Consider the following 26,486-nt stretch of genomic DNA (forward strand, 5'->3'; position numbering starts at 1 on the left):
CCAGAAAGCCAAAATTTTGTTGGGTTTTTCGCCCCCTCCCTCCAAGCTACTTTTATGTCAGATTGTCAGGCTGAACCGGCTCACTAAGCAATCCCACAGGTACCAGCATCTGTTCAGGGATGGCAGTTGAGGAGTTGGAGAAAGAAAGAGGTGGGAAGAACAAAGGAATGGGACACCCTCTTCCAATGTCTGACCTAGCCTTCACTACTACTAATAGTAAGGTTATTACCACAAGGAGTATTAAATCTTGTTAAGGTTCATAAGCACTCCTTGCACCCTGCCCAAAAAAGGACAGGTCATAATTTAAAACATAAGCACAGAAAGTGGAGATTTGCATGTACACAACTAAAGGAGAAGGGAATTGAGAGGAGCCAGCAGAGGAGCACAAGCCACCCACACAAGGTGCACAGCGCAGCTATTTGTTCCAGGCCAAGTTGGACAGGGCTTTGAGAAACCTGATCTAGTGGAAGGTGTCCCTGCCCACGCCAGGGGGCTGGAATTAAATGTTCTTTAAGGCCCCTTCCAACACAAAGCATCCTATGATTCTATGATACCTGGCCATGCCAGGGACCAGCAGAAGCCTAGCTGCAGCAGCTCAGAACTCAGGAAGGGCAAATTTATCCAGAGATACTCCCTACTAACATGTTTGGCTTCTTCTGATCCCAGAGGTGGCTTGTACCACCCTAAGTGCACAAACCCTGATAGGGGGAGTACTCATCCGAACACAGATCATGGCACAAAGTGAACACTGCTTTACAGGCACTGGAGGTAAAGCAATGCAAGTGCCTTGCACTACTAATTCTGCAATGCATAAGGCAAGACAAACGAAAAGAAAAATCAACATTTTAGATAAAGTTTCAATGTCTTTTTTCATTCCTTCTTTTATAAAATATGAAGGCTTTAAAGAGCTACAGACCAAACACAAACAACACATGTCCAAGTTCCAGAACACATGGCCGATTAGGGTTTAGAAAGAAGTATTTTTTAAAGATGCCAGTTCTCTGCAGAGTTTCCACATTGTTTTAGAAGACATAGGGAAGACAAAGTAAATATACTAGTCAGCGATTTAAGGGAACACCCAGAACAGCTATTAAGGGAGGCAGACCGGTGAAACCCACATCTGGATTTCACAGCTGCTTACGAACTGATCCATAAAGGGCTCAGGTCAGCCTGTGGCGCGGGCTCAGGACTGGTACCCATCACCACACCGCGGGCAGGCACTTCCCAGATTAGCAGATGGGCACAGCAGGGTCTGGTACAGGACAGCAGGAAGCTCTGACAGACAGATTGCCAGCGCAGAATTTCATAGGGGGAATGATGAAGGTCGATTATCAAAAATGTAACCTTTTGGTTTTGCACAGAGCATGTTTTTCTCTTAAAGTTCCCACTCAGCAGTTATTCATTACCAGTTTCCTCCTGTTAGAGAAATTACTTGGTTGGCATGGCAACATATTCCCACCATGAATTTCTATCCCTCTGCCTACTTTCAGTTCCCAAGGATTCAGAGCATCACTGATCCATCTTCACCCTTTCATGCCATTACTGCCTATACCATACTCCTTCACATGGGCTTTTACTTAAATTGCATCTGGCACCCATGGGTGTGCACAGTCATCGTGTTCTCTGGCAATGACATTACACCGTGGAGCAGCAGCTCAGGAACACACTCAATGTAAACAGCAACTCCTAAACACACCAGAGAAATGGTCAGGGCTCAGTTATTGACCTACATCATCCATCTTTTAGACGGCAAAAGGTATTTTCCCTTATTTTAAACTGAGCAAGGCAAATTCATCTAATGTTATTATGGAATTTTTAAACAGAAAGTTAGCTTAACAGAGTATGCACTCCAGCTACATTTGCTGATGTAATTTGCCCTCACCACTAATTAATGGATAACAACAAAAACATTTATCTTTTTAGACATAATATGGTTTTAGAAACCATTTGAGTGAAAGCAAGCAACATATTAAAAAATCAGGGTACATAAGCAACAATAAACCTTCTCATACACGCTTCATCCCGGCATTTGATACAAATAAAATCAGTCAATAAAGAATATTTAAAATTCACTACTTCACAAAAACCTTCTTTGCTGTAGATGTACTGCACATTATCTTAACAGAAGAGTTCAAACAAAACTAAGAACAAGTATTATGTTAGTAATGTATTACCTAACACGTCATACATTACTCTGCCTTAAAATGCAAGGATATTTAATCCAATTGATTTCTTTCAATTATTTTAAAGACCGTTAAAGACTTCTAGAGATTATGGTAGCAGTTTTTACAGATTCAAGGTTCCTGCATGGTACACCCTGGCCTTGAGTTAGTGCCACGAGTAAGTAACAGAACTTCTTCAGTTCTTAAAAGCCAAGCAGATATTTACATTCTCTGCTGAACACTTAATATTCAGTATTCAATACTTAATATTGAATTTCAAGAACAAGCTCACAGCATGCTTTCCACTGAGGACCAGATATTTTATGCTCTGTATACGTGATTGGATTTACTTTATCAGGTTGGATATTAGGACAAATTTGTTCACTGAAACTGGTTAAGCATTGGGACAGGATCCCCAGGGAAGTGGTAGAGTCACCATCCCTGGAAGTGTTCAAAAAACAAGGAAACGTGGCACCTTGAGATACGGTTTACTGCACTTGGTGGTATTAGGTCAAAGACTGGACTTGATGATCATGGAGGTCTTTTCCAACCGTAATGATTCTATGATACTTTGAGTACTGTTTTGTGTCTTCTCAGCTTAGGGTTTGCAGACAAACTTGCCAACACCAATTTAAGAGAAGCTGCAAGTGTCCCTCCATAATCCATTTAAAGCTACTGAATTTCTAGAGAAGGCAGCTATTTTATTACTGTTTAGCCTTTAAGAAATACTTATTCTTTTTTCTTACTACAGTAAGGTCACAATCTACACAGTAAAATTGTTATGAAACTCAAGGTGACCTCTTTTTAGACTTGAAGTATTTATGGAATTTTAACCTAAGAATAAATTAATATTTGGGTATTCAATACTAACAACTTACACATTTATTTCATGTTAACAGTTGTCTTAAACTATCTCTTTATCCCATCAATACTGCGAATGGTTATTCAGGGGAAAAAATTAAGCATATTTCAAGTCATTCAGTCTAAATCCACTCATGAAAACTCACATGTACAGCAACAAAGGAAAGAAACTCAAGCTTCAATAAGCCGACCTATTAACTGTTTTCCAAGACCAGGCATAAGTAATACTTACCTTTTCACTCTGAATTTTTTAGCTTATTCTGTAAAATGAATACTATTCAGAAGCCAATGAGACTGTTTTGGCCTCTATTCTATTTCTCTGTGCTGTTTTATAAGTTTTCTATCATGAAAATCAATAATGTTTCTGCACCATGTTTGCACAGCATGTTTTAACCTCCAGATCACACAGAACTGTGGATGTTGCAGATCTAACATTTTAATCAGTTTATACCTACACCTTAACCTGGATCTGTAAAATAACCCAAATTTAGAGAGGAAAAACTCTTAAAGGTGTTTTGGTTTTTTCCCTATTTTTTTTCCTAGCTTAGAGCACATCCCTGCACTGGCACAACCTCAGAGGAGCTAACAGTGGACACAAGCTTCCCAAACTGCTGTTCTACCATAAAAACCATGGCCCACACCACTACTACTTCCACAGGGGACTTTTTTTTTTTTGTCGAAAGCCATCAATAACATTACTGCTTTTTACTCAACAATAGAACAACATATTAGTATAAATGCCCTATGTACTCTATTAAACATAATGTTTATAGTACCATGAAGTTATCATACAGCATTGTTCCACAACACTCAGTAGCTGAAGGAAGAAAAATTCAAGTCTTTTTTTCTCAACACCATAGCTTCTGCCCTCCCCAGACACCTCATCCTATGGACTCCCTAGAAATCCACAAGTCTGTTTTACTATAAGTAATGGGAAAATAAATCAAGAGTCTGTCACAGGAAATGCTCTCATTGCCACCACCATTTATACCACTACATCTTAAGCTCCTACTGCAGTCTCAGGATGGCAGTAGGCAGGTGCAAGACAGGGTTTTACAGGTCAAAACCTACAGCACAGCCTCTGGTTATCAGGGGAATCTCCACGGAGCTCAACGAGCAGTGAACACTTGCAATACTAAACGTCACCTTCTGCTCATGTGGTCCCCAGCTGCACACTGACAGGTACAGGCCGGTATACCAGGACACTGTTGCTGTATGCTTGCTTTTTGCTTGTGCCTTCTGGAGGTACATGGTAACAGCTGCCATTGTATGCCTAAGAACCACCTCTCATCGGGTGCACTGTGATCACGCCTGCATTCTCATAATATCCCATATGGAAAAAAACCCAAAACAACCACTGTTTGTGTGGAAAGAGAACAGGTGGAGCTGTGGTAATCAGTGGCTGTGATGACCTCTAAGCAATGGAGTTTGAAAGCCTGAGGAGAGTGAAGAAAGAATGGTACTAACAAACATCTAATCCAGATGAATCTAGACTCTCAACTACAGGAGAGCAGAAGTTCTCAGGGAACTTAAGTGGGATCCCATGAGAGATACCTCTAAAGGGCTTAAACAGCACAGGAGAACTGGAAGGTATTTCAGGAGATCCAAGTACAACACTAGTATATGTAACCACTCAGAAAAGCAAGAAGCATCAGGAGACCAGTTTGGGAGACATGAAACACATGAAGGAGCTCCAGTACAAAAAGGCAGTATAGTAGGAGGAGCAAGAAAAGGATGAACACACAAATACCACACAGGAACACAAGGGTAGTGTTGGGAAAGCCAAAGCCCAGCTGGAGGACAGACTTGCAGGGAATATCAAAGGCAACAAGAATTTCTACCACTACATCAGCAGTACAAGGATGAACAAGGAAAATGGGGGTTCATGGCTAAAAGGGGATACAGCTCACCGATATCCTTGCAGCACCTTCTTCTACCATGTGTGACAGGTGCTAGAAACTGGCAAAAAGCTATCAAAGAAAGCGAAAAATGTCATGGAAGGGCATCTACTATGTTAAAAACATAACCGAGCAAATCTGTAGCCCAGACAGGAGAGGGTGATGCTGCTGTCTTCCAAGGACAAACTGATATGACTGCTACAGAATTTCCAGTAACTCCCTCACTGCAATGACATAAGCTCTACACACAGCATCACAGAGGAAGATCAAAGCCAAAGCCAGTGTCTCAGTATCAGTACCAATCTCTAGCGTATATTACGAAAGTAGGAAACAAGCTACAAACATCAACAGAGCCCAAGGAGGCAGGATGCATGTGACATCTGCATGGCTGGTGTTCCCTCCAGGAACCAGGGGAACTGAGGCCTTTTGGAGGAGACAGCGCTGGGGGGGCTGATCTGACACGATCCTTTCCATGAACAAGCCTTGGGAAGATCACCTGTCCTCCCTCCACTGCATCCTCAGCAGCTCTCCTCCTCTTCCTTGTTCCCTGCCCACCCCGATGGGCTGGGTCTTACCGTCCTTATCTGCTTGGGCTCCATCCTTGGGCAATGGCAGGCATGAGCAACGACCTGTGCCGGCAGGGCAGGACAAACACCAGCTTTGGTTGCTGCTGGCTTTTTCTGCCTCTGGCTCCTACGGTTTTCTGGTATGTTTAAGTGATGCAACCAAGCAGTAACAACATCTGTAAAAGGATGTCTCAAAGCAGATGCAGCCTGAATAACAGTTTATTAAATATTCATCCTCACTATGTGTAACAGGGTGGGGGTGGGGAGAGGAGGAGAGCGAGGAGATTGTGAAGGGAACTTAAAAACAATAAAAACCAAACCAAACCAACAAACAAACAAACAAACAAACAAACAAAAAACAAACAAACAAAAAAAAAAAAAAAAAACAAAAAAAAACCAAGAAACTTTAAAGTAATTTATGTATGGACTCGACTCTACAGGGAGAAATAAGGAAAAAAGCCAAAGATGCTAAAAAATATATACAGCTCTTTCAGTACTTCCCCAGCAGGATACAGAAAAAGAGTAAAATATACATTAAGAAGACTGTTTATAAAACAACCTCCAACAGAAAAGAAAAGCTAACAGAACATCAACGAACAAGAGAAAAGTAGAAGTAATCCCTTCTCATAACCAACAGCAAGGATTAAAATAATTTTGGTACTATCATAACATAATGGCATTTGTCTTATGCTGCTGAAGCATTTGTGATACTGTAAATTATTGAGTTATACTGGCTTATGCTTATTTTTCTTGGGCTAGCCACCATGTAATAAAAATATAGTAACAATGCACACTTATACAATACTTCTCACTTCAAGAGTTCTTAAAGAAATACAGTATAGCAATTACCAAACTGAGAACCAGGAAGAGCAAATATTTCACTTTACCCAAGTCAAAGGGAAAGGACAAGAGCCCAGTCACTTCCATCTGATTTCTACTTTGAACATACGAACGTGCCCTGGTGAGCAAAATACAGACTGCCATAATGACCTGACTACTCTAATGAGCATTAAAACAAAAAAATTCCATTAAACTCACCTGAGAGTAGAACAAACAAACACAATGACTAACTCTTCTCCTAGCTAAGTAACTGTAACTTACAGATTTTGTGATTAACAATTATTTCACAGAGATGTTTCAATAGAAAACATCTTTAATCAAGAGCTCTGGACCACAAAGAAGTTACCATGCACCAGCAGGCCTGCACTACCCATGCACTATATGATCGTAGACCGAAGTAAACATGAGGTAATTCAAAGCAGCTGTCTTTCAAGAAAAGCAGGATTACCTAACTCACCTTCCTCAGTTTCTTAATAGGAACAGAGGGGCTATGTACACTTGTAACCTATTGAATTTCACTGCCATTGCAACCTGAACTAAACTTCGGATACCCAAGCAGGTGAGTTACCAGACAAGAGTAACTGCTTTTCATATGCCAATAATAGTTCCACATATGAAGTCGAAAATGCTCATTGCTATATCTTAGAATTGCACTGCACTGTGACACGAAACAACACAGACCTATGGTGAGTTTTGAGGTAGAGGTGCAACAGGATTTTAGAATACAGTGCTGTGTACCAGCTGATACATGGCATGCTCTGAGCTTCCATGACTACAGCATTAATACCCTTCTGGCACAATGTGTAAGAGCAAAAATCCATACCTCACTGGTTCCTCAGTTAGGACTGCAAACTCAATCAAAATTACAGATAAACTGTCAATATTAGATTCCCCAAAGAGAATGAAATAGAGGGCACACAAGAGTCATTGGAACTGGGGTTATCAAGGGGAGTCAGATTAATTGTAGTTATTTGGATGGTTAACATTTTTCTTACAAATTCTTTTTTAACTATTTTCAGTGACTTCTTTTGTGAAGTAATAGAAAAGTTGACCTTTCACATTTTGAAGAAAGAATCAATTTTCAACCCAAAATGTAGACTTAGGATTCACAGTAACCGACAAGTAACCGACACATATACAGCTTGTATATATCATGCTCATCTTTCTTTATGCCCAGTTTCTCAGCTGAATAAGTCTTCCAGGAGAGTCCCATCATAAGCTCTGGTAGCAGAGCAAACTGGCTTGAAGGTGAGCTCACAAAATAGTTGATGGGGGATAGACAGCAACCGAACTATAATCTCACAATGAACTTCAACACTATGCTCCAATCAAAGGGTCAACTTCTCTTCTCCCAAATGCAACATTATTTTTTCAATCCATATGAGCACATAAAACTTATCAATTAATGTATTTAACATACATATTCTGTAACTGTCATTTTCCCATGGAACTCTAACAATATTAAGCTGTGTTAAGTTTCTGGGTAACATCCCACATTCTCTATGAAACTTACTCCAGTCTTGGCAGACAAAGTATTATTCTTCTCCTCTACCAAATAGTTCTTCATAAAAATCTATATTTCTTGTAAGTGAAATCATCTTCTTGCTGCCCTTCTATTACTATAGACATAGGAAATCTCTTTTGGGCATGGCACTGTTGGCTAAACACACGCTGTTTGGATCAGAGATATTCCTCTGCCTCACTCCTTTACACTTGCTGCTGAATTCCTAATAAGCACAGTCACTAATATCTGAAGAAGGCCATTAAAAGACAGTCTAAACTTCTGATTAATTAAACCTAGATACCCTAGGACCACCCTTTATTGGTACAATGCCTCACACAATTAAGTTTTCACCCACAAGTGAAAATCCCCCTGTTCCTACCACACATACAACAAACACCACCAGACAGATTAAGGAGCACATTCCCTGCTGTGCTCTGTAACAGTCAATTTAGCTGCTGAGGAAAGGAAAGCAATGGCAGATAGTGGTCAGTAAATTAAGTCTCAGAGGATCTGGGATACTTCACTTAGTGTGAATTTCAGACAGCATCATACATCTTACAACCCCACCTGCATTTTTATTCTGCAGTCTTGGTTAACTTGCCAAAAAGACTGCCTGGTGAGGTGGTTAAGCTATCATTTCCTATTAGTCTTAAATCTACTACCTTTCCATTGCATTTTTGGGTCTGATCCCTAGAGGGAAAAAAACATAAAGAAACAAGTAAGGAAACCACACCTACATCCATGATAAAACCCATTGGCTCTCTACACATGAGCTGACTTCAAAAGGACTAAGGAACATGAAACACAGAGAAGACTCAGTGTTTGGCAATGCAGCAGTGCAGAGACATGCCCAAAGCGGGCAGTTTGGGTCTCAGAAGCAGTAAAGATGTCTCAGGATGTAGTTTCAGATACAGGTCACCAGCTCTAAGCAAAAGCAGCACCCACAATCTTTTTCCCACCCTCCCCATCTCCATATAATAGAGGATATTCATGATTTCACATGCAAGTATGACTTGCAGGATGCATACAGCCACTCCCTTTCTGCATTTGGGTTAGGTTTTTCTTGGACCAGTGATCAGTTGACCCTACCCTCTCCAATGTCATTGAGTCACCAGCAATGGATTGAACAAGACTGCCAGGATGACAGCGAAGATGTAGGAGCGGGCTACCTTTTTTCTTCATGCAAGCTTCCAAGCAACATGAAACAGCACCTGCAGTATTCATTGGTTTACAATGCTTGATTTGACTTAATTAATCCAACTGACATAACCCTTCTGGAATGTGTCTTGTACCCTTCTGGGCTGCAAGCACAACCTTCAGCAGTGCTCAGAAAATACAGCTCTATCTCCTTAGGTACAACTCACATGGCTTTGCATCATGCCCTGTGAGTTAGGTCCTTCCTGGTTCTGGAGTCAGATCTTGATTCTCTTTCTGAAGAATATCCTACATTTACGGCACTGTAAAGCAACCAATGAATTGTACCAGCAGTGATTCTAACACCTCAGTATCACTCCTGGAGTGATGCCTACTGCAAGATGAAGAAAACCAACAGATAGTAAAAGAAGGGCTTTCTTTGCAGAAGAGATTGATACATGTGCACTGTCCATACGCAACTTGTTTCCCCAAATCAGTCATGCTAAACATTAACTAATTCAGAAAACAAATAAGTAATTGAAGGAAGCAGAATTCACGAATGACAACAGCAAATACCAGAAGTGCTCTTTCTTCTACTAATACAAAGAATGTACCCAAGCTGAATGAATCACCGCAGAACGGTTCCCCATACAGTCACAGAGCACGCTTTGTCACTGAGACTATTCTCAACTGAACGTGAATAGGTATTTTCGGAAATCTTTAAAAATAAAATATTTATGTCACTATTACCCAGGCTGAAGTAAAACATGTTTATGTATGTAACAACATAAGGATGGATGGCATTCTTCAGATATGAAACAACAAGATAATTTGGCTGGCTATGAAAGACACAGAACAATATTGGCTTGTTAAAGGCTTTTGTTATTTCAATAATTTCTTTTGATAATTCAGTCATGATAAGTGATTCAAATGGAGACAGATCAAGAAGAATTAGGAGGAGAATTCAGAGTAGGATATATAATCCTTCAGTGATGATTTGAGAGGACAAAATGCAGGCAAAGGAACAGATGAGACTGCAGATCTGGAAACAAAAAGACTGATGAAAATTAGTGGTTCATCATTCTCTGTATTTGAAGATTGATTGTGGGATGTAAGTCCCACATTTATATCTCCTTTTAACAAAAGCTTATGGCCCAACTCAGCAAATACTTGAGAAAGTGCAACTGAACACTAAGTCAGACACATTTACCAATTTTCACAAACCGGGCCACATTCTGCAATGACTAGCAGGACTTTCAAACCTCACACTGAAGCCAGTCAACACTATCCATCCTAACTTCTTAATAGTAGCCACCAGCCAATAAATTCTCTACCCAGTGTCTATTACCAATATATTAATCCAGCTTCCATGCATTTTTATAACGAGAAGTATTACTTCCAGAATAGTTTTTCGCACAGACAAGAATGAAGGTTTTTTTTCCTGCTGAAGTATCCCACCTTCAGGCTCATGGGGAGGGATCACCTTCTTCACATCCTCTTTTGAAGATGATAACTGACAAGACAAAGGTTTTACTGCAGCCCAAAAGATCTAAAGCTGTAGGTCACTGGAGGATATTAAATGATAAGCAAATTCACATTTCTAAAGTAATTCTCCCAATTTATTAGCAATGCTAGCTCCTGTTCCACAGTAGGGGAGATAATAATGAAGCCTTGTTAAAGGGCAATGCGATATCTTTTATGTAATGTCTTTTTTTCATTTGTGATAAAGTCATTAAAGCAGCACTGTGTCTTCCTGAAGCCTCAAACAATAGACTGCATTAAATGTCCTGTGCAAAATTAAGGACAGTAGTTCACTGGAAAAATAAGCATGTGTTCTTGCTAATGCTGATGGCCTTCTAAAAATCATTAAATTACTCTAAATTGGCGACAATAAAACAATGAAGAACTGTTTTAACTTTTTCCAAAGCAAAGAGAAAATCCATTTCCCTTGTAAATACTTCTTTGTTCCAAATCTAACTAGCAACCCCTATCTCATAAGGCAAGTCTTCCTTATGGACTGCCTAAATCCTATTCTCCCACAATGATCTAACTTGAACTCAGTGTCTTTTAAATCTGCATCGGTAAAGGTTTGTCTTCACGGCATCGATACAGGCTGCAGTTCCAGAGTCCTGCTCACCTCTTCTCCAGTCACGGGCTCCAAGGATCTAGTGCATGGGGCGTAGCTGAAATGTCAGCTCCAATTTCCTTTCAGAATCAGCTAGAGACCGGGCTGCTTTGCAGCTGGGAGTAGTTCACACAGTTTCATTCTCCCAGGGCTACCCTAAAATCTCAGCTGGACTACACTTTCTTTGCTTATTCCTTCTGCAGTATTGCATTTTAAACCCACCTTCACTTGCTCTAGATAAGCAACACTTGTGCAGTGTAAGGACTGAAATACTATTATTTAAGAAAACTTCTTAAAACTTTTCAGTGGTATCAGCAGCCCTGGTGTGGGCAGAGCACCCAAACACAGTGAAAGACACAGAGGAATCATGAAACAAAACAAAACAAAACATTTAACACAAAACAAACTTTAACAAAAGTTAAAGATCTTAGAGCTCATGCACAAAGGGTAGAGAAGAACCTTACATTATACTTAATCTCTTTTGCAGAAAGACTGAAATCTCCAATAAGAAAACAAGAAACAACAAGGGCATATTGTCTAGCTGATTGATTGCCTAGCTTGGTATCCAAATACAGCAGGAAATGCTAGTGTCTGCTCTGTCCTGGTTCTCATCTACATCATGGGTGACTTCTATTACCACCATACATAGTCAAGAGACAACCTGGTGAAGACCAAGTTGCCCAGAGCAGTACAGGGAAGATGAATTTCTTATGAATGAAATGCATATGGCCAGATGGTGCCTATTTCACCACAGCTGTATGTCACAAAAAGTAAGTGAAAAAGTAACTTAAGGTTAAAGGCTGGTGTTGTTTATATAAAAACTTTTTTTCTCCAATTGTACTTTCATTTTGGTGCTGTAGGTATAAAAGGAAAGGTAATGTTCCTTTTTTCTGAGTTTTTTTACTTTCATGTTGTGAAGTTATTGCAATGATCATTGCTCACTTTAGCAAAAAAGCTAAGCTAGGTACTTTCTACTTCTTTAGTCAATAGATCAAGGGGAGGACCAGCTGGGTGTGCAAAACAGTCCTGCATTCATGAATGACCAAACAACACCCAAATTCCCCCAGCAAGGTCCTGTCTGTGAAGCCCACCTTGGAGGCCATGAATCACAAGGAAGAGTTAACCAAGGCACAACTACAGAGAAAACACCTTTTCTGGATGACATATTCATGTGTCCTGCAGAAAAGCATCCAATATTCCTAGAAGAAACAGGCATATATCCTTAAAAAATTCTTTAAAATCAAGAAGATGTTTATTTGAAATATGGACTCATACTTAAAGCAGAGACAACTCAAAGCAGTCCTGTAACCCTTCTAAGACAATAGCACCCTAAAGCCTCATGGGCAAAACATGGTAACTCACTGTTCACTGGTCTGATAGAGGAGTGCTCACCATCCTGGTTGAGGGCCACTGGTGCTCCAGACCCTGCTGGTTTCCCTCCTCCACAACTGATACCACCTTCATGATTCTCCAATCACAGATGAAACATTTCTTTCATAACCCTTAAGCCATGTCTCACTTTTGCCCTTGCAGCAAACCTAGAGCCAACAGCTGATACCGAGCTGGAACAGCAAAAAACCCAAATGTCTTCCTCTGGGTTTTGGAAAGGTTTGTCCGGTGTTCAGCTCTGAAGTGATGAAGCTTTGACCATTACACTCAGAAGACTCAAAATGCCATCTTAGTTCCCAAATTTTCAAAGTAGAAGTCACATCTCGCTGTACACACGTATGCTGTGATGGAGGCGTAACTCTAGGGACTTTGGGTGCTATAACAACACAGACAGACGCCACAATTTCAAATTCTTACAACTTGGATCACACTTCAGTTCCCACTTCTTGCCTCCCAGTTATGATATTCATCTTCCCAAACAGCTCCACGTGCTGATTTTGGTAATCACATCCTTCAAACATTTGTCTCTGTTATGTATACCAACATCTACATATTCAAAGCAGTCTCCGAAGTACATGCCAAACATCTGTTTCAACCAGCTCTCTTTAGAGTTTAAGCTGTTCGCTGGAAAACTGCCATCCTAATGGCCAGCTCCCCTGTTAGTGAACTGGAGAATTCATTTTGTATTTATTGATTGTTCCCTAATGAAGAATCATAAAGGTGCCAGAGACTCTTGACCAGACACTACTTAATTAGTACCAAAGTGCATAAAATTCCAAATCAAACGAGCTCTTTGTCCAATGGCTCAGTCACTGGGGAAAAAATGACATCATTTTCTGCTTATACAGAAGTCCATAAAATTTTATTAAAAAACTCTAAGGAAATTAAAAAATTATATAGATCATTCATTTCCTTTCGGTTCCTAAGACACCAAATAGGTCTTCCAGAATCAACTCACGCTTTGCTAAAGGAAGTACTCTTCATAAAGGACCCAGCAATATGTATCATGCACAGAATTTATTTCAAACTGAACAAAGGCAAATGCCAATGGAACCTTTGTCTTCTGAACACTGTAGAGAAACATTTCTGTTACATACAAAGGCATAATGCAAAGCATCCAGAAGGTATTAGAAATGGATCTGTCTTTCCATCATCATGGCTCATACAATAGTTCAATTTTTACATTCCCACCAACTACATTGTAATGGAGTAATTTCTGAGGGTATTTGGTGTCAGGAAGGCAGAGGTGAGCAAGAACTTGATTAAATGCCAACCTTTTTCTCCCTCTCAAACTTAAAGCCTCAAAAACGCCCTGAGTAACTGGTATTTCCTTGCAAGTGTTTCAAGTTAAGTCATCCTGAAAGTTAATTCCCTCTCTTCCATAGCACTTAAATTCTCAATTAAATAACTGACAAAATAGCAGAAAGGGAAAAAGCCAAGTAACAGAATTAGGCAAAAGCCCTTCCCTACAAGGCAATAGCATTGCTGCTTCTATTAGGCTGCTTGTTGAAGGCATATGTCTTCAGATTAGTAAAGTGGGTTAGGTTCTTTGGAATAACATGATGTATACAAGGAAACAAAGTTTCATGATAAAAAATCCATTAAATACAGATACTCTTGCTGTAATCTACAATCACTTTACCACATAGGCAAGAAAATACCCTCCCATTTTCCTAAAAACTGTCACTCCAGTGCCAAGTTCTGCAAAAAAATTCAAAATCCAATACATGCTCTGTCCAGTATTCAGCAGTTGACATGGTATCAGCTTTAACCATGTGAGGCTTCTAGTCTTCTTAATCTTAATGATAAACAAGTGCATTTCACCAGAGAGAGAGCAGGTTTCCACAAACTGAAACTGGAATAGGACAAGCATATAAAGGATGAAAACAATCACAGTACAGCAAATATCCCCAGAAGGCAGAATAGGAAACATACATACATACATACATGGACTTCCCAGACATATGAATTTGGCTTCCTTTACTGCAATCTATTCCTTTTTCTTTTATTAAACTGCACGTTTTTTTAATAGCTGTAAAATTTCACCAAGAGCATCTCAGCTATCCCAGATGATTTCAGTAAGTCATCTGCAGAGTTTTGTTCTGTGCTCCCAGCAGATCAGACTAGATGCTCACCAGTACAACTCCCAAGAAAATATGCTCCAGAAGAGTGGAAATAAAGAAAAACAGAGAAAAGAAAATGGGAGGGACAGCTAACCACAGAGAATCTGGGGAAGGGTTACCAGAGTGAGGTCACACAAACCTCTGCTTACCCCTTGCTCGGATTCCAGCAGCTCTGTTTTGACTCTGACTGCCGGCATCCCATCAAGCATTAACATTCTGTTCTCAAAGGCGCTGATATCCTAAGGCAAAAAAGGACAAGGTTAATCAAAAAATTATGAAAAGAACACTTGCTTCAATTCACTGGTTTAAGTTCTGTGATACTATAGAAGTATGTTTCTTTCAGTGGAAATTAAAGAGGAGGATATAATAGTAATTTCAAGGAGTAGCTGCCAAGTTACTACTTCTGTTAAAACAGTAAATCATACTTTCAGTTATCCTTAAAAGAGAACTAAGCCTTTGTAAGCAACAAGGGAAAATCATCTCCAATTACTATTTCATAACTTTAATCACACAGGTACACGTATATGAATTCCTTGCTTTAGAACTGAAGAGGAAAGCAGTGGTGTCAAACAGTTTGAAGGTTTTGGCAGTATACTTAGGCATAGTTGATTTCAGTCAAAACATTTGTACTTCTGGTAGAGAAAGCACAGGCTTGTATGGAGAGACGTTACAGTGAAGGCCCGTACCCACACACATTTAAATCAACACACATCTACGATTCCACAAATTTCTTATCATTGTCTTATAAAGTTATCAGCATTTGTCAATGAAAATCTCCACACACCTCTGAGACAAAGACATAAAAAAGCAAGTTAAAAACATACACTGTCCATGTAGTTATGCGTAATATATGCCGAGAGCTTCAAGATGAAGAAGAATTTGCAGAACTGTGCTTCCCTGAATCAACATTCCTGCTGTGAAAGTTCTCATCCTGCTGTTACTGGAGCAGTTTATGAAGACATACAAAATAATCTCTTGTGCCTTCAGTTCAAACAGTACCTCAACCTGAACCAATTTTTTCTCCAGCCAAGGCTCAAGGCTGGTGTTTCAAAGCAAGTGTCTTCAGCTGCCCTTTAGTTTGGACAACATGGAGAGAATAAAAACCATTTTATCCTTCAAGCTAGAATGGGACCTTACAAATCCAGACACTTTGGTCAGTGGTACAGAAATGCGGAGACATCACGGCTGTTTTTCAAACAACGTAACTGAAGCACACATCACTCACAAATGACTCATTCACAGTAAGTTATTAATCTGCAGATGTGTCTGGAAGGCCAAGCTCTAGACTGGAAACTCACCTCTGCTCTGGTACCTCGTAGTCCTCAGTAACTGCACCAGAATGGAAAAAAACATTTTCCATGTGTTTCACGGGCAGCAGATCCGTTCAGCGCTGCGTAGCACCGTTATTCATAAGGAATGCATTCACAGCCTTCTTACCATGGTTGCTTCAGCAGAATTTTAAGGGAAATGGTCTATCCTAATGGAGCTTCCAAAACACGCTTTAAAAACTTAAATTATTTTAAATGTTTTCTTTTTTTCCGATCAATACACCTCATCCCAGGACCTCTACTTTCCAGGATATAAATACTGCAGAAACTGTTTATTTTTGTATATTCCATTACTGTAATTTAAATAACATGTTGAAAAGAAGGGAAACTGATATGCCCATGCTCCAACATGGTGCCACAAGCAGAGAAAATGACCTGCTTAAAATCTCTGTCACCCTCACTTTGAACCCTGTGTATTTTAGCACTCAGAGCTGTGGTTACTTACTATAGAACAGGTAGAAACTTGATGGTGAAGCAGATAAGAAAGTGCAATCTCTATTTCTTTGCTTTAAAAGTAGATTTAGATAATTCATAAAAGCTCTAAATGCTTAGAGTTATAAAATTTCAGATCAAACAAGTAATTTTCAGCAGGACACCTTTGCATTCAAACATATGAGAATGAAAACGAGTCAAGCTATTGAGATGTCCCAGTCCATGCTATGCTACTGCCGTGCATTTACCGTACTTTTTAAGCTTGACACAACAGGAAGAGGAAGAAAAACAAGTCCTTCCTATGTTTGCTGAGCAAATTATTTTGTGCACCTTGATCTTTATTCAGTGTGTGAGGCATGAGGTGGAAAAAAAGCAGGAAGGGTCTCTGATGCCACAAATAAGCTGGATGAAATTGTGCCTAGCTTTACATCTTTCTTCCCAGCAAGGGCAGCACACTGTTTACTTATTAGCAGCAGATCTCAGGTGTCACTGAGCCCCATCAGTTTGGATGTGGTTTGAGGTGGATAAAGAGCAGGAGCCAGTGTGGCACTCCTAGCTCCCCCAGTGCCTATTCTGCAAGTTGAGAGGTCCCTCTGCTTTCTTGATTTATAGGCAGCACAGTTGAATTTTACAGCGAGATCAGGAATACACCATCATCAAACATCCCTTAGGCTGTTTAGCTCACAGACAAAGAAGGATGAGCTGATACTGCATCGTGTCCCTGAGGAAGTTTTACCCGCCTGAGCAAAGGGACGAGGCTGGCTTACACAGGAGGCACAGGCAGAAGGAGGGGGGAAGACAAAGTACCACGGAGGAAAGGCAGGTTTAATGAACTGTTAGAATCTGATTAGAGGCTAATGTCCCTTTTAGTGCTTTGTACCAATTTACAGCTGATATACTTGAACCATTTTTCCCCACTGGCTGTGATAAACTCATTAGTTTTAAAAATGCAAGCTAACCAGAGCCTTTGAAGTTTAAAACTGATAAATCATGAAAACCTGACTAGTTCATGTACCATTTAACACATTTACAATTTAACTAAATTTTCGTAGTGTTTGTTTCCCCTTTTGTTCTCTAAAAATCTTATTTCTTAAAAGCAGCCTTTCGAGTGCTGGTCTGAAGAGCAAATACTCTGGCTGCGAACAGCTCCGGCTTTTGGGTAATTTATAATTCACAGGAGCAATAATCACAGGAGTAAATTATTTCCAAACTGTTTGATCTCTTCTGCATTTATAACTTGAAGTACATTGTGTGACACATCCTGGGGGGCCACTGCTGAGTAGACCCAGTCTGTGTACCATCACAGGGATGACACATTCAGCCCAAAGTCACCCAGAGATCTGATCCTTCCAAATGGCACTCTACTGCTATAACCAGTGCTTGCACTACAGTATGTTCAAAGCCATGCAGCAAACATGCAGGTATAATTGTTGAGGTTTGCATACAGTGAGCTGTCACCTAAGGCAAGGGGGCTTGAGTTACTCCCACTGGGGCTGGAGATACAACTGAGTTCTTCCAGGAGCTTCCAAGGTCAGACAAGCAGATGGAGCACCCCCACCAGTGAGGCCAGGCTGCTCCAGTGCCCACATTAACTGATGACACTCATGAGACCCACCGGCAGACATTGGTGACGCGATGTATTGAGTCAATGCGTTATTCAGGCCACTCAATTCTCTTCATCAACCGTGGTTGCTAACTTCCAGCCCCCAAAATTGCTCAGGTGAAGGATACCTTAATTCGTGCGACAGCCCTTCCTTCTCTAGTCTCCCACCTCAATCCTCCTGGTGGACTCCTTTCTCACATATGCAGTAATAGCAGATGTATACATAGCAGATGTAGGTCCTAAACTGGGCATACAATCAAGCCAAACACTGCGTGACCTTACCAAAACATCTGTTCTCTTGGATGAGTAACTCATCCTCAAAGAGATAATGCTCTCTTTCCCAGTGCCAGCCGCTGGAACCTGCCACTAATCACGTTAGGCCATTTATTCCCTTGAAATATTAATTAAAAACACAAATCATACCCAGGTCCGTATGGGCAACTGCTATTAGAGCAGTTGTTACACAAGACAGATAAGCTTTCAAGCTTACAATCTCTTCTGAGAAGCTGTGGCAATCAGTTTAATAACCAGACTCTCCCCGCTCCGAAAAGGCCTCTATTTTCAGCACAGCACCTCTACAACCATCACTGGCATTTTCTTAATGACGATGACTTTCCGTTGCAACTTTTAATCAAATTATCTTTGGCTACTTTAGAGGAAGAAAAAATCCCCAAAATCTCATTACCTCATGCTGATACAAACCCCCTCAGCACCCTGTAGTGTTTATTTAATTATGAATTACACTATTATGACATTTGCCATCCACAAGAAGTGCTAAGGTTTTGTAGCCAAGTTTTTCATTTGGGCAAGCCATACATTTTGAGAATCACACTAGAAACTTTTAACAATCACAGAGGATCTGATACCACAACTGATCTCCTGTTCCAAGACACTACCTAAGACACCCCTAAACCCCCTTTATGATTTCTTCTAAGCATAAGATGACAGAAACCAGATATCCCCACCCCACATCACAGTTGTCTCTCCTACTGTCCAAAATTTTCACACCTAGCTGCTCAGCACTAAAGCATGATAGGCCCTACTCCAGGCAACTCCAGGAAGAACATAGTGAGCTCAGGCTTCAGAGCACCCAGAACTCAGACCTCACATTTCCTGCATCAATTAACAAACATTTACCTTACTGTGAAAGGAAGTCTCCTCCTCTTGTTTCACTCACAAACACACAGAGGCAAGGTAGATGATGATGGTTACTGCTGTCACTAATGAAAGGCTTAGTCTCACCAAAGAGCTGCACACTGGTAAGACAGAGACACTGATGGTTCAGCCTTCTCCACGATGACCTAAAAGGTTCAGCTGACAATTCAGTCTTCAAAACTCTGGTGGGCTTGACCTTAGCCATCTACCATATGCCCACCCAAGCCACTGCTGCACTCCTCCTCTCCCTCAACAGCATAGGGGAAGAACAGAATACAGAAAAGCTTAGGAGCTGAGATAAAGACAAGAAAATCACTTACGAGGTACTGACACATGCAAAATGGACTTGATTTGAGGAAAATTAATTTATTGCCAATAGAGTTGGATAGTGAGAAACAAAGATTAAAACTAAGCACCTCCACCCCCATCTCCCTTCTGCCCAGGCCCAGCTTCATCCCAAATCTTCCTTTTCTGTACAAACTTAACTTCTAACATGACACATTTCGATTTTGAGAAATGAAGTATCAGTTGGGAGAAGAGCAGTCTCAAATTCAGCATTCAAGCTACAGCAGAAAGTTTCAAGTTTAAGGGGAAGTACATTTTAACAGCTAAGAGCCATGAACAACCTTGAGGTAGTCCTTCTGTACCAAAGGTATGACACAAAACTTCCCCTGCCTCATCTAGTTCTTTTTACACAAGTTTTCAGTACATGCAATAATTTCTTAATTCATCATTATATTCTTGGAGTAATTTTTGTTATAACTATGTTCTTGATAGTTCATAAACACAAATTTTTATAAACACAAATTTTTATATCTTGCTTTTTTTATACCGACATCTTAGAAACACCACTGAACTAACCACGAAGTAACGTGTGTCAGTTATATGCCCTATAAATAAGATTACCTTGTTGATTTTTCCGAACACGCATACCCAAATTCATATTATTCTCGTTGCTTACATTACTACACTGAAGTTATTCATCAGTCAAAGCAAGAGACAGCATAACACATCAAGGCAAAAAATGTGAAGTGATCCACTCGAGGTAAAGCAGAACCTTTTAAGGGTATGACTAGATAAGTTTTCCAAAGTGTGAAATTGTTTTTTTTCCTCTTAGCTTCAAGGGATAATAGAAGAATGAAAGATTACCATCTCTTATCAAATATAACAATCTCCATAGGGAAAGGAAGCCAAGGAAAACTGTTGACTAACTCAGTTTTCTGAAGACCTTTATATACACCATACAATGAGATTTGCTATTCAGTTAAAATGCAGTTTTCTCTAGGATGAAACGTACCAGTTAAAGAAACTACATTCATGTGGCTAGAAGAAAATCACTTAACTGGGAGTTCTGCCAGGGAATTGGGGGTAACAGCCCATGTCTTGCCATAAGATCTTCATCATATGTAATTATATCTATAGCTGTGTGAAATGTTCATAATGAAAGCAGAGATTCCGGTAGTTCTGCACTTTACTCTGAACTTGAATTTTCAGTCAAATTCACCAGAAAACTACAGTTTGCCTTTATTGATGCTTCAAGGAAAGCCAAAACAATTCATGTGAAAAAAGTGAAGTAAAGCCTTAGACTTCTTATCATTTTCATATGAAACCGGGTGGGGTTGATTCAAGTTCGTTTCAATTCAAAATGAAATTTCTTTGGTGAGAAAGGACACAGACATTCAACTGCATGGCATCCAGGGAACAGGGAGGCATCCCAGCTCTAAGCTTTCTAGGAAGGCCTCTGAGTGTGGTCTCTTATTACAATTGTGCCTGCCAGGTAGAGCCCAGACTTCAACAGCAGCTGTGACTTGATGCTGTCAGTGCCTGAGGCACATACACGGGTTGGTCTTCAGCTCATGCTGCCCAGCTCAGATCCTCACTAGAAGTACCAGACCATGTCCAGCTGTATCCCACTGCCACCAGTACAAAGATGTACACGTGCAACACAAGCATCTCAAATTCCCAGATCTCTAGAAAAAAATAATACTAATTTTATAAACAGAAGACTTCCAAAGTTATGAAGTACTCAAATCCCTAAGGAAATAGCTATGTTGTAATTTGCAATATATTTTTACAAATCTGTCTCAAGGAAAAGAATTCGAGACAATATTCAGTGAACAGAACAGAGATCTCAAATTTTGTTGCTAAAATCTTTTTTATTAGTTTGGGCTTAAGTTAGTTTTAGAGAATATAAATAGAACTGAAGAGACATGGTCAGCTTCCAGGTGACAGAGGATCATCAAGTGCATTGGCAACTGGAGGCCAATCTGCTATTTCTCAAACTCAGCAGGCAACCCTTTCAGCTTTGACGGCTTAAAATCCCTTTATATCAGCTCTGCTCTCCTGCCAGTTTTAGTGCTTCTACAAAGAATTACAGATCCTTCCTATAGTATGGAATTCAGATACAATAGGTTACAACTAACAGTACTTACACCAAAGCCTCATATTTAACTTTTATCAACATTAAGGCCTTCATTGTTTTCCTTCTAATACAACATACACAGAATATTTGATTTTTGTGAATATCAATGGATTCATTAAGTATCTCTGGATTTTCTTTATCGTACATTTAAAAGCCCCGCGTAACAAAAAAAGCCCAACCTCTCTGCCAAAAAGAGAGCTGAAAAAAGCCATCATTTAGGAGTGACATATATTTAAGAAAGGGTACATGTGCAAAAAGCATGTAATACATTTATCTTTATACTAGAATTACTTTAAAAGAAATATTTTCAGAACACTTGATGATACGTAATAGTAAAATGAACTCTTGACAGCTTCTCCTTTGGGTTTTTGAAGTACAGACAAGTAGTAAAGACTACTATCAAGCCAAAACTCATGGCTTTTTCACCAAAAAAAACCCTAGTAATTGATTTAGATTGCCGTTTCTCCCTGACCACTATTATAAGACAAGTGGTTCCAAAAAACTACTGCTCAATTTCCAAAGCAGCGTTCTACTATCTTATGTCAACTGCCCTTGAAACTGGAGAAGAGCTTAGAAGAGAGTTTGAAGAAGAATAAGGCTTAAAATTAAAAGCAAACCTCACCACCTGGCAAAAAAAAATTGTAACAGAAAACATAAAAGAATTTTTCTAGTATTACACTGACCAAATTTGCACATATTACTTAAAGGTTACCTTCACTGTTGTCTAAATTGTGATTATTTTGTCCTTGCTGAGCAAATGAATATTAAATGGCATTGCCCGGGAGCTTGCCAGCAGATACTCAGTGAGTACAATTTTACTCTGAATTCTGACTGTACCTGCTCTGGTCACAACATTAGCTGCTGAAAGCACAGGGAGCTGGCTGGCACAGTTTCCCCACCTGCCACTGTGCAAAGTCTGCTTCCATAAAGACAGATACTACGTGGACTTTGCGCGCTGGAACATTTAGCATGTAGCGGTAGCCACAGCCTAGTCCAAAATCTGTGCACGGGATGTTATGTGGCAAGCCAAACATCTTTGCTCTTTGCCAAGAAGAGAAGATGCTGTCTACAGGATCTGCTTGGCACCATCATTCCATGCAGTCCAAAGGGACCATTCCCTCAAAGCGACAGCACCTCCAGCTCTATGACTGCAAAGCTCCAGAGGGAGCAGTGAAACAATTGCATAAGCAGTTTCAAGGGCCTGGGCATCATCACTCACTCCAGAAATTATGCTGGCCCTTGCCATCTTGTGTTTCAAATCAAAAAACACACTACCAATAATACTGTCTGTCCCACTGCTGCATGGGGATCATACCCAACCCTTCAGCTCAGCAACAGAACTACCGCTCCTCCAGGTGCCGGGTTCAGTCCGCTAGCATGCAACATAGCAATAAATTGACAGTCAGAGCCAAAATCTGGTTTCTTATATACAACATAAACATTCAAAACTCTATCCTCTGAACGAGAGCAATATAAGGTCATGCTGACATTAAATATGCCTAGTGCCTTCTAGCAGCTGTGCCACAGAAATGTTAGGCAACTGGTACTGCTTCTATACAGCAGGTAAGTAAGGGTAATTCCTTGTTTCTCACTGATTTGGGAGAACATGCAGGCAGAACTAAAAGAGAAACAAGGAAAAGCCAGCTTTTGTAATGACTGAAATTTGGGAATTTCAGCTAAGCCTTAATATTTATTCCAGATTTACTTTGTTTACATGCAGTGTTTAAAACCTTTTGGGGTTTTTCACTATTAAAGACAGAGCAGTACATGGCACCCGTAAGAGAACAACTTGTTCCCAGAAGTCCAAGGCTCACTTCCAGCTCAGCCTGTCATGCTGCCTGTGACAGGAACAGCAGGCTTGAGGAGGAGGACACCTTGTGTGTAGTTGCACCTTCCAACACCAGGTATTGTAGGACACACGCACGAAGTGCACAGACAGTTCGCACAGAACCTCAGAAACCATCTGTCACAGTTCATGTACAAAGTCACAGATACCACAGGCAGTAAGTGGTGAAACCAAGTGCTCCTTTCAATGGCCCTGCTCCAGCTGCCAGTTACAGCTGTGACCACAGTCTCAGCCTCAGAAGCACAGCCAGTTAGCAAAAGCATATATAAAGCTCATTTGATTCACAGACAGGCCAAAATAACACAGGAATAACTAAATAAAACGGAACGATTGCACACTCAGATGAAAACATCAGACTATATGCCAGAAACTAAGTGTTACTGCATGACCTTTCCCTGCCCCTTACATGTAGGAGTAACAACAATTGCTGTACACGCTTCTCACCACAGAGCCAACTCACTGCTTATGCTGACATGTTTAAAGAAAGGGTGTGTGCTGTGATGAAACTCCCGCACTGCAAATGTTTAACACCCTGTCCCAACCCAATCTCTGTTCTATTCAAGAACAGTCTGAGGTTTCCTGGTCACTGCAGGCTCCAGTGGAAACTCCTGGGAAAATATTAAAGCTAGTGAGTAGTACAAAGCTCAAAAAAAGGGAAAACACAGTTGAAAGAAGGGAAAACTGACTTCTGTTCACTTAGTGAATGTAATACAAAGCAACTCAAATAATGAATAAGAATTTGTAAGTAGCCGCCAAATATCTTTAAAATTTGTATAAAATAACATTTTGTTCTCAGACTGGTTGCATCAACTGCTAGATTAAGCCAATACCTGACTACTCACATGAGGTACCTTCTTACCCAAGACAGAATCACCAAAATGCTTATGTACAAAACTGTCAAATTAGATTCCACAAGCAATAAATTACGGTAGAATTAAGGCCCATTTTAAAGGCAATTCTAATTAAGTGTTAAGAATTTCTAATTAACAAGTTTTAAATGTCAACAGCACGCATTTCCCACAGATTCTCAGAAAAATTGTGATTCCTCAAACATGTTTAAAAAACAAGTCCTCTGCACAAAACTACTGCCAATTATTAAAATAATGGCAAACTTCAAGATTAACAAATATTTTAAGTAACTATAGACACAGCCATAAAAGTCACAGGAAAATGTCAGAAAAGAGATATACAAGTAGCACATACAGTATTACTTTTAACAGATACTTTGAATTTTCATTAAAACTTCTTTAAAAGGCAGATACCAAATTTGCTATATAAAGCCAATCAAATTTGGCAGCTATATTAAATTTGAGGTTATAAACAAAATACATGAGTGTGTGTCTAGGCAAAAGACAAGTTAATACGTAATTCATTTATACCACATCATTTTACAGAATGAAATACCATGGAAAAACTGGGGGAATAATGAATGCTACAGCCAAGCTGGGTTTTTCTTAGGATCACAGGGTAATTTAGTGGGAAAGCATCTCAGGAGGTCCCCGGTCCAACCTCCTACTCAAAGCAGGTGCTAACTGGAAACCATGGGATTTGCACTGGAAGCCACGACTTACAGACAGAGAGAAGCTGGTCTTGTTACAAGTCTGCTTGTCTGATGAGCTGGATATTGGTTCAAAAACAATTGGACTTTTCTAAAGATTTGTCTACCAAGAGCTATCATCAAGCACAAAAAGATAGACACAACCTCTGGCTATGCAAGTATGTGTGTCCTAGATTTTCTGCAGACTTGGAAGAAGTACTGGGCAATACCATCACTCACACAACAGCCTTGCTACATCCTTTCCCTAAGCATGCATTACTGACTATTGAAAGCAGAAGCAGATAAGGTAGATGGTCATTTGCTCTAACAGAAAACACATTTGTATTTTTACATCTTTTTTTTTATGTATAATACGTGCCAAAAACATGGAAGTTAAATCAGCCCTAAACCATGGCATTCCAGTCTCAAGAGCTGCACTCCAGAATGAATTGACATTCTTTTGCCAAGTACCTGATACGGATTCACTGCCAAAAAGTACCTTAAGCTAGGTAGGCCACTGTCTGTTCTTCTGCAGGATTTCACTATCTGACATTTATCGTAGAGGTAAATGAGATGGTCAGCACACAGCATCTACAGCTTAGTATAGATTCAAATAACAGCTTCAGAGCCCTCTTCCTTTGTTCCTCTCAGTGACTATTCGGTCACTGAAAAAGCAGTGATACAGCCTGCCCATGTGTACTACTGCTCCTGGCTGGGCTCATGACTGGTAAAAACCACAGCCAAATAGCAGCACCTGGCAAAGCACCAGCACACTGCAACCTATTCCTATGCTCACTGAAACACAGAGAAGTATTACACCAAGCTATACAACAGAACTACTCATTCCTACCTGCTTTTGAACTGTACCTTGCATAAGAGGTGCCCTTTGCAAAAGCATTTGACAGAACCATGTGTGACTGCTAAATGAGCCCTGCTGGGTCTTTAAATCCTCATTAGTGTTCTTTAAGTCAGAGCTCCTGATTATATATACATTGCACAGCAGGAAGATCTAACAAAGTATTGTTATTTGTATCATCCTTTCATCCTGTATCAATCCAGCATCATTCTCCCTTTAAAAACGTATAGTGACCTTACCCATGTCAAGGCTTTCAAGAAATAATGCACGGAGATAATTGGTTGCTTGGCATCATACACCGCCTTTAGAGCATGTGTCGAGCCCCAAGTCATACTAATATATTTAACATTTCTCATTAGGACATAAAAAGAAATTGTGCCTGTATAAATCACATTTATACCCAACACGTGGCTTAGTTACACAGTGTAAAATGATGAAAACGATTTCCTGTCCACATTAGCTATGTCTCGCATAGACTAAAATGCTATTACTAGATTTACTTTGCACCCCAAGAACTGGATGGGTTAAGCTGCTCATATTTTTAAACAACAATCTCTGTATAGACATAGGGTGTTATGTGTACTGCATCTTTCTGAAGGTACCCAGACCTCTAACATGAATAATAAGACAAACTGCCTCCATCATTATTCTGGATGCTGAAATTCAATAAACATTACTAAAATATTCTCACCACTAAAATCACAG

General features: G+C 40.0%; 1 protein-coding gene across 3 annotated transcripts in view; it reads right to left on the reverse strand.

The window, feature by feature from the left end:
- KLF12 (KLF transcription factor 12) overlaps nucleotides 1-26,486 on the reverse strand; it is a 234,776-nt gene that overhangs the window by 129,872 nt on the left and 78,418 nt on the right. For 2 of the 3 annotated variants that reach the window (XM_082278416.1, XM_082278415.1), the window contains exon 3: nucleotides 14,752-14,841. The exons of the other annotated variant lie outside the window; for it this stretch is intronic. In XM_082278416.1, the coding sequence (XP_082134542.1) occupies nucleotides 14,752-14,841 (90 nt within the window). The remainder of the gene's footprint in view (nucleotides 1-14,751; nucleotides 14,842-26,486) is intronic. 3 annotated transcript variants of the gene reach the window in all.

Source organism: Coloeus monedula (assembly GCF_965178545.1).
Source record: "Coloeus monedula genome assembly, chromosome: 3".
Classification (NCBI taxonomy): domain Eukaryota; kingdom Metazoa; phylum Chordata; class Aves; order Passeriformes; family Corvidae; genus Coloeus; species Coloeus monedula.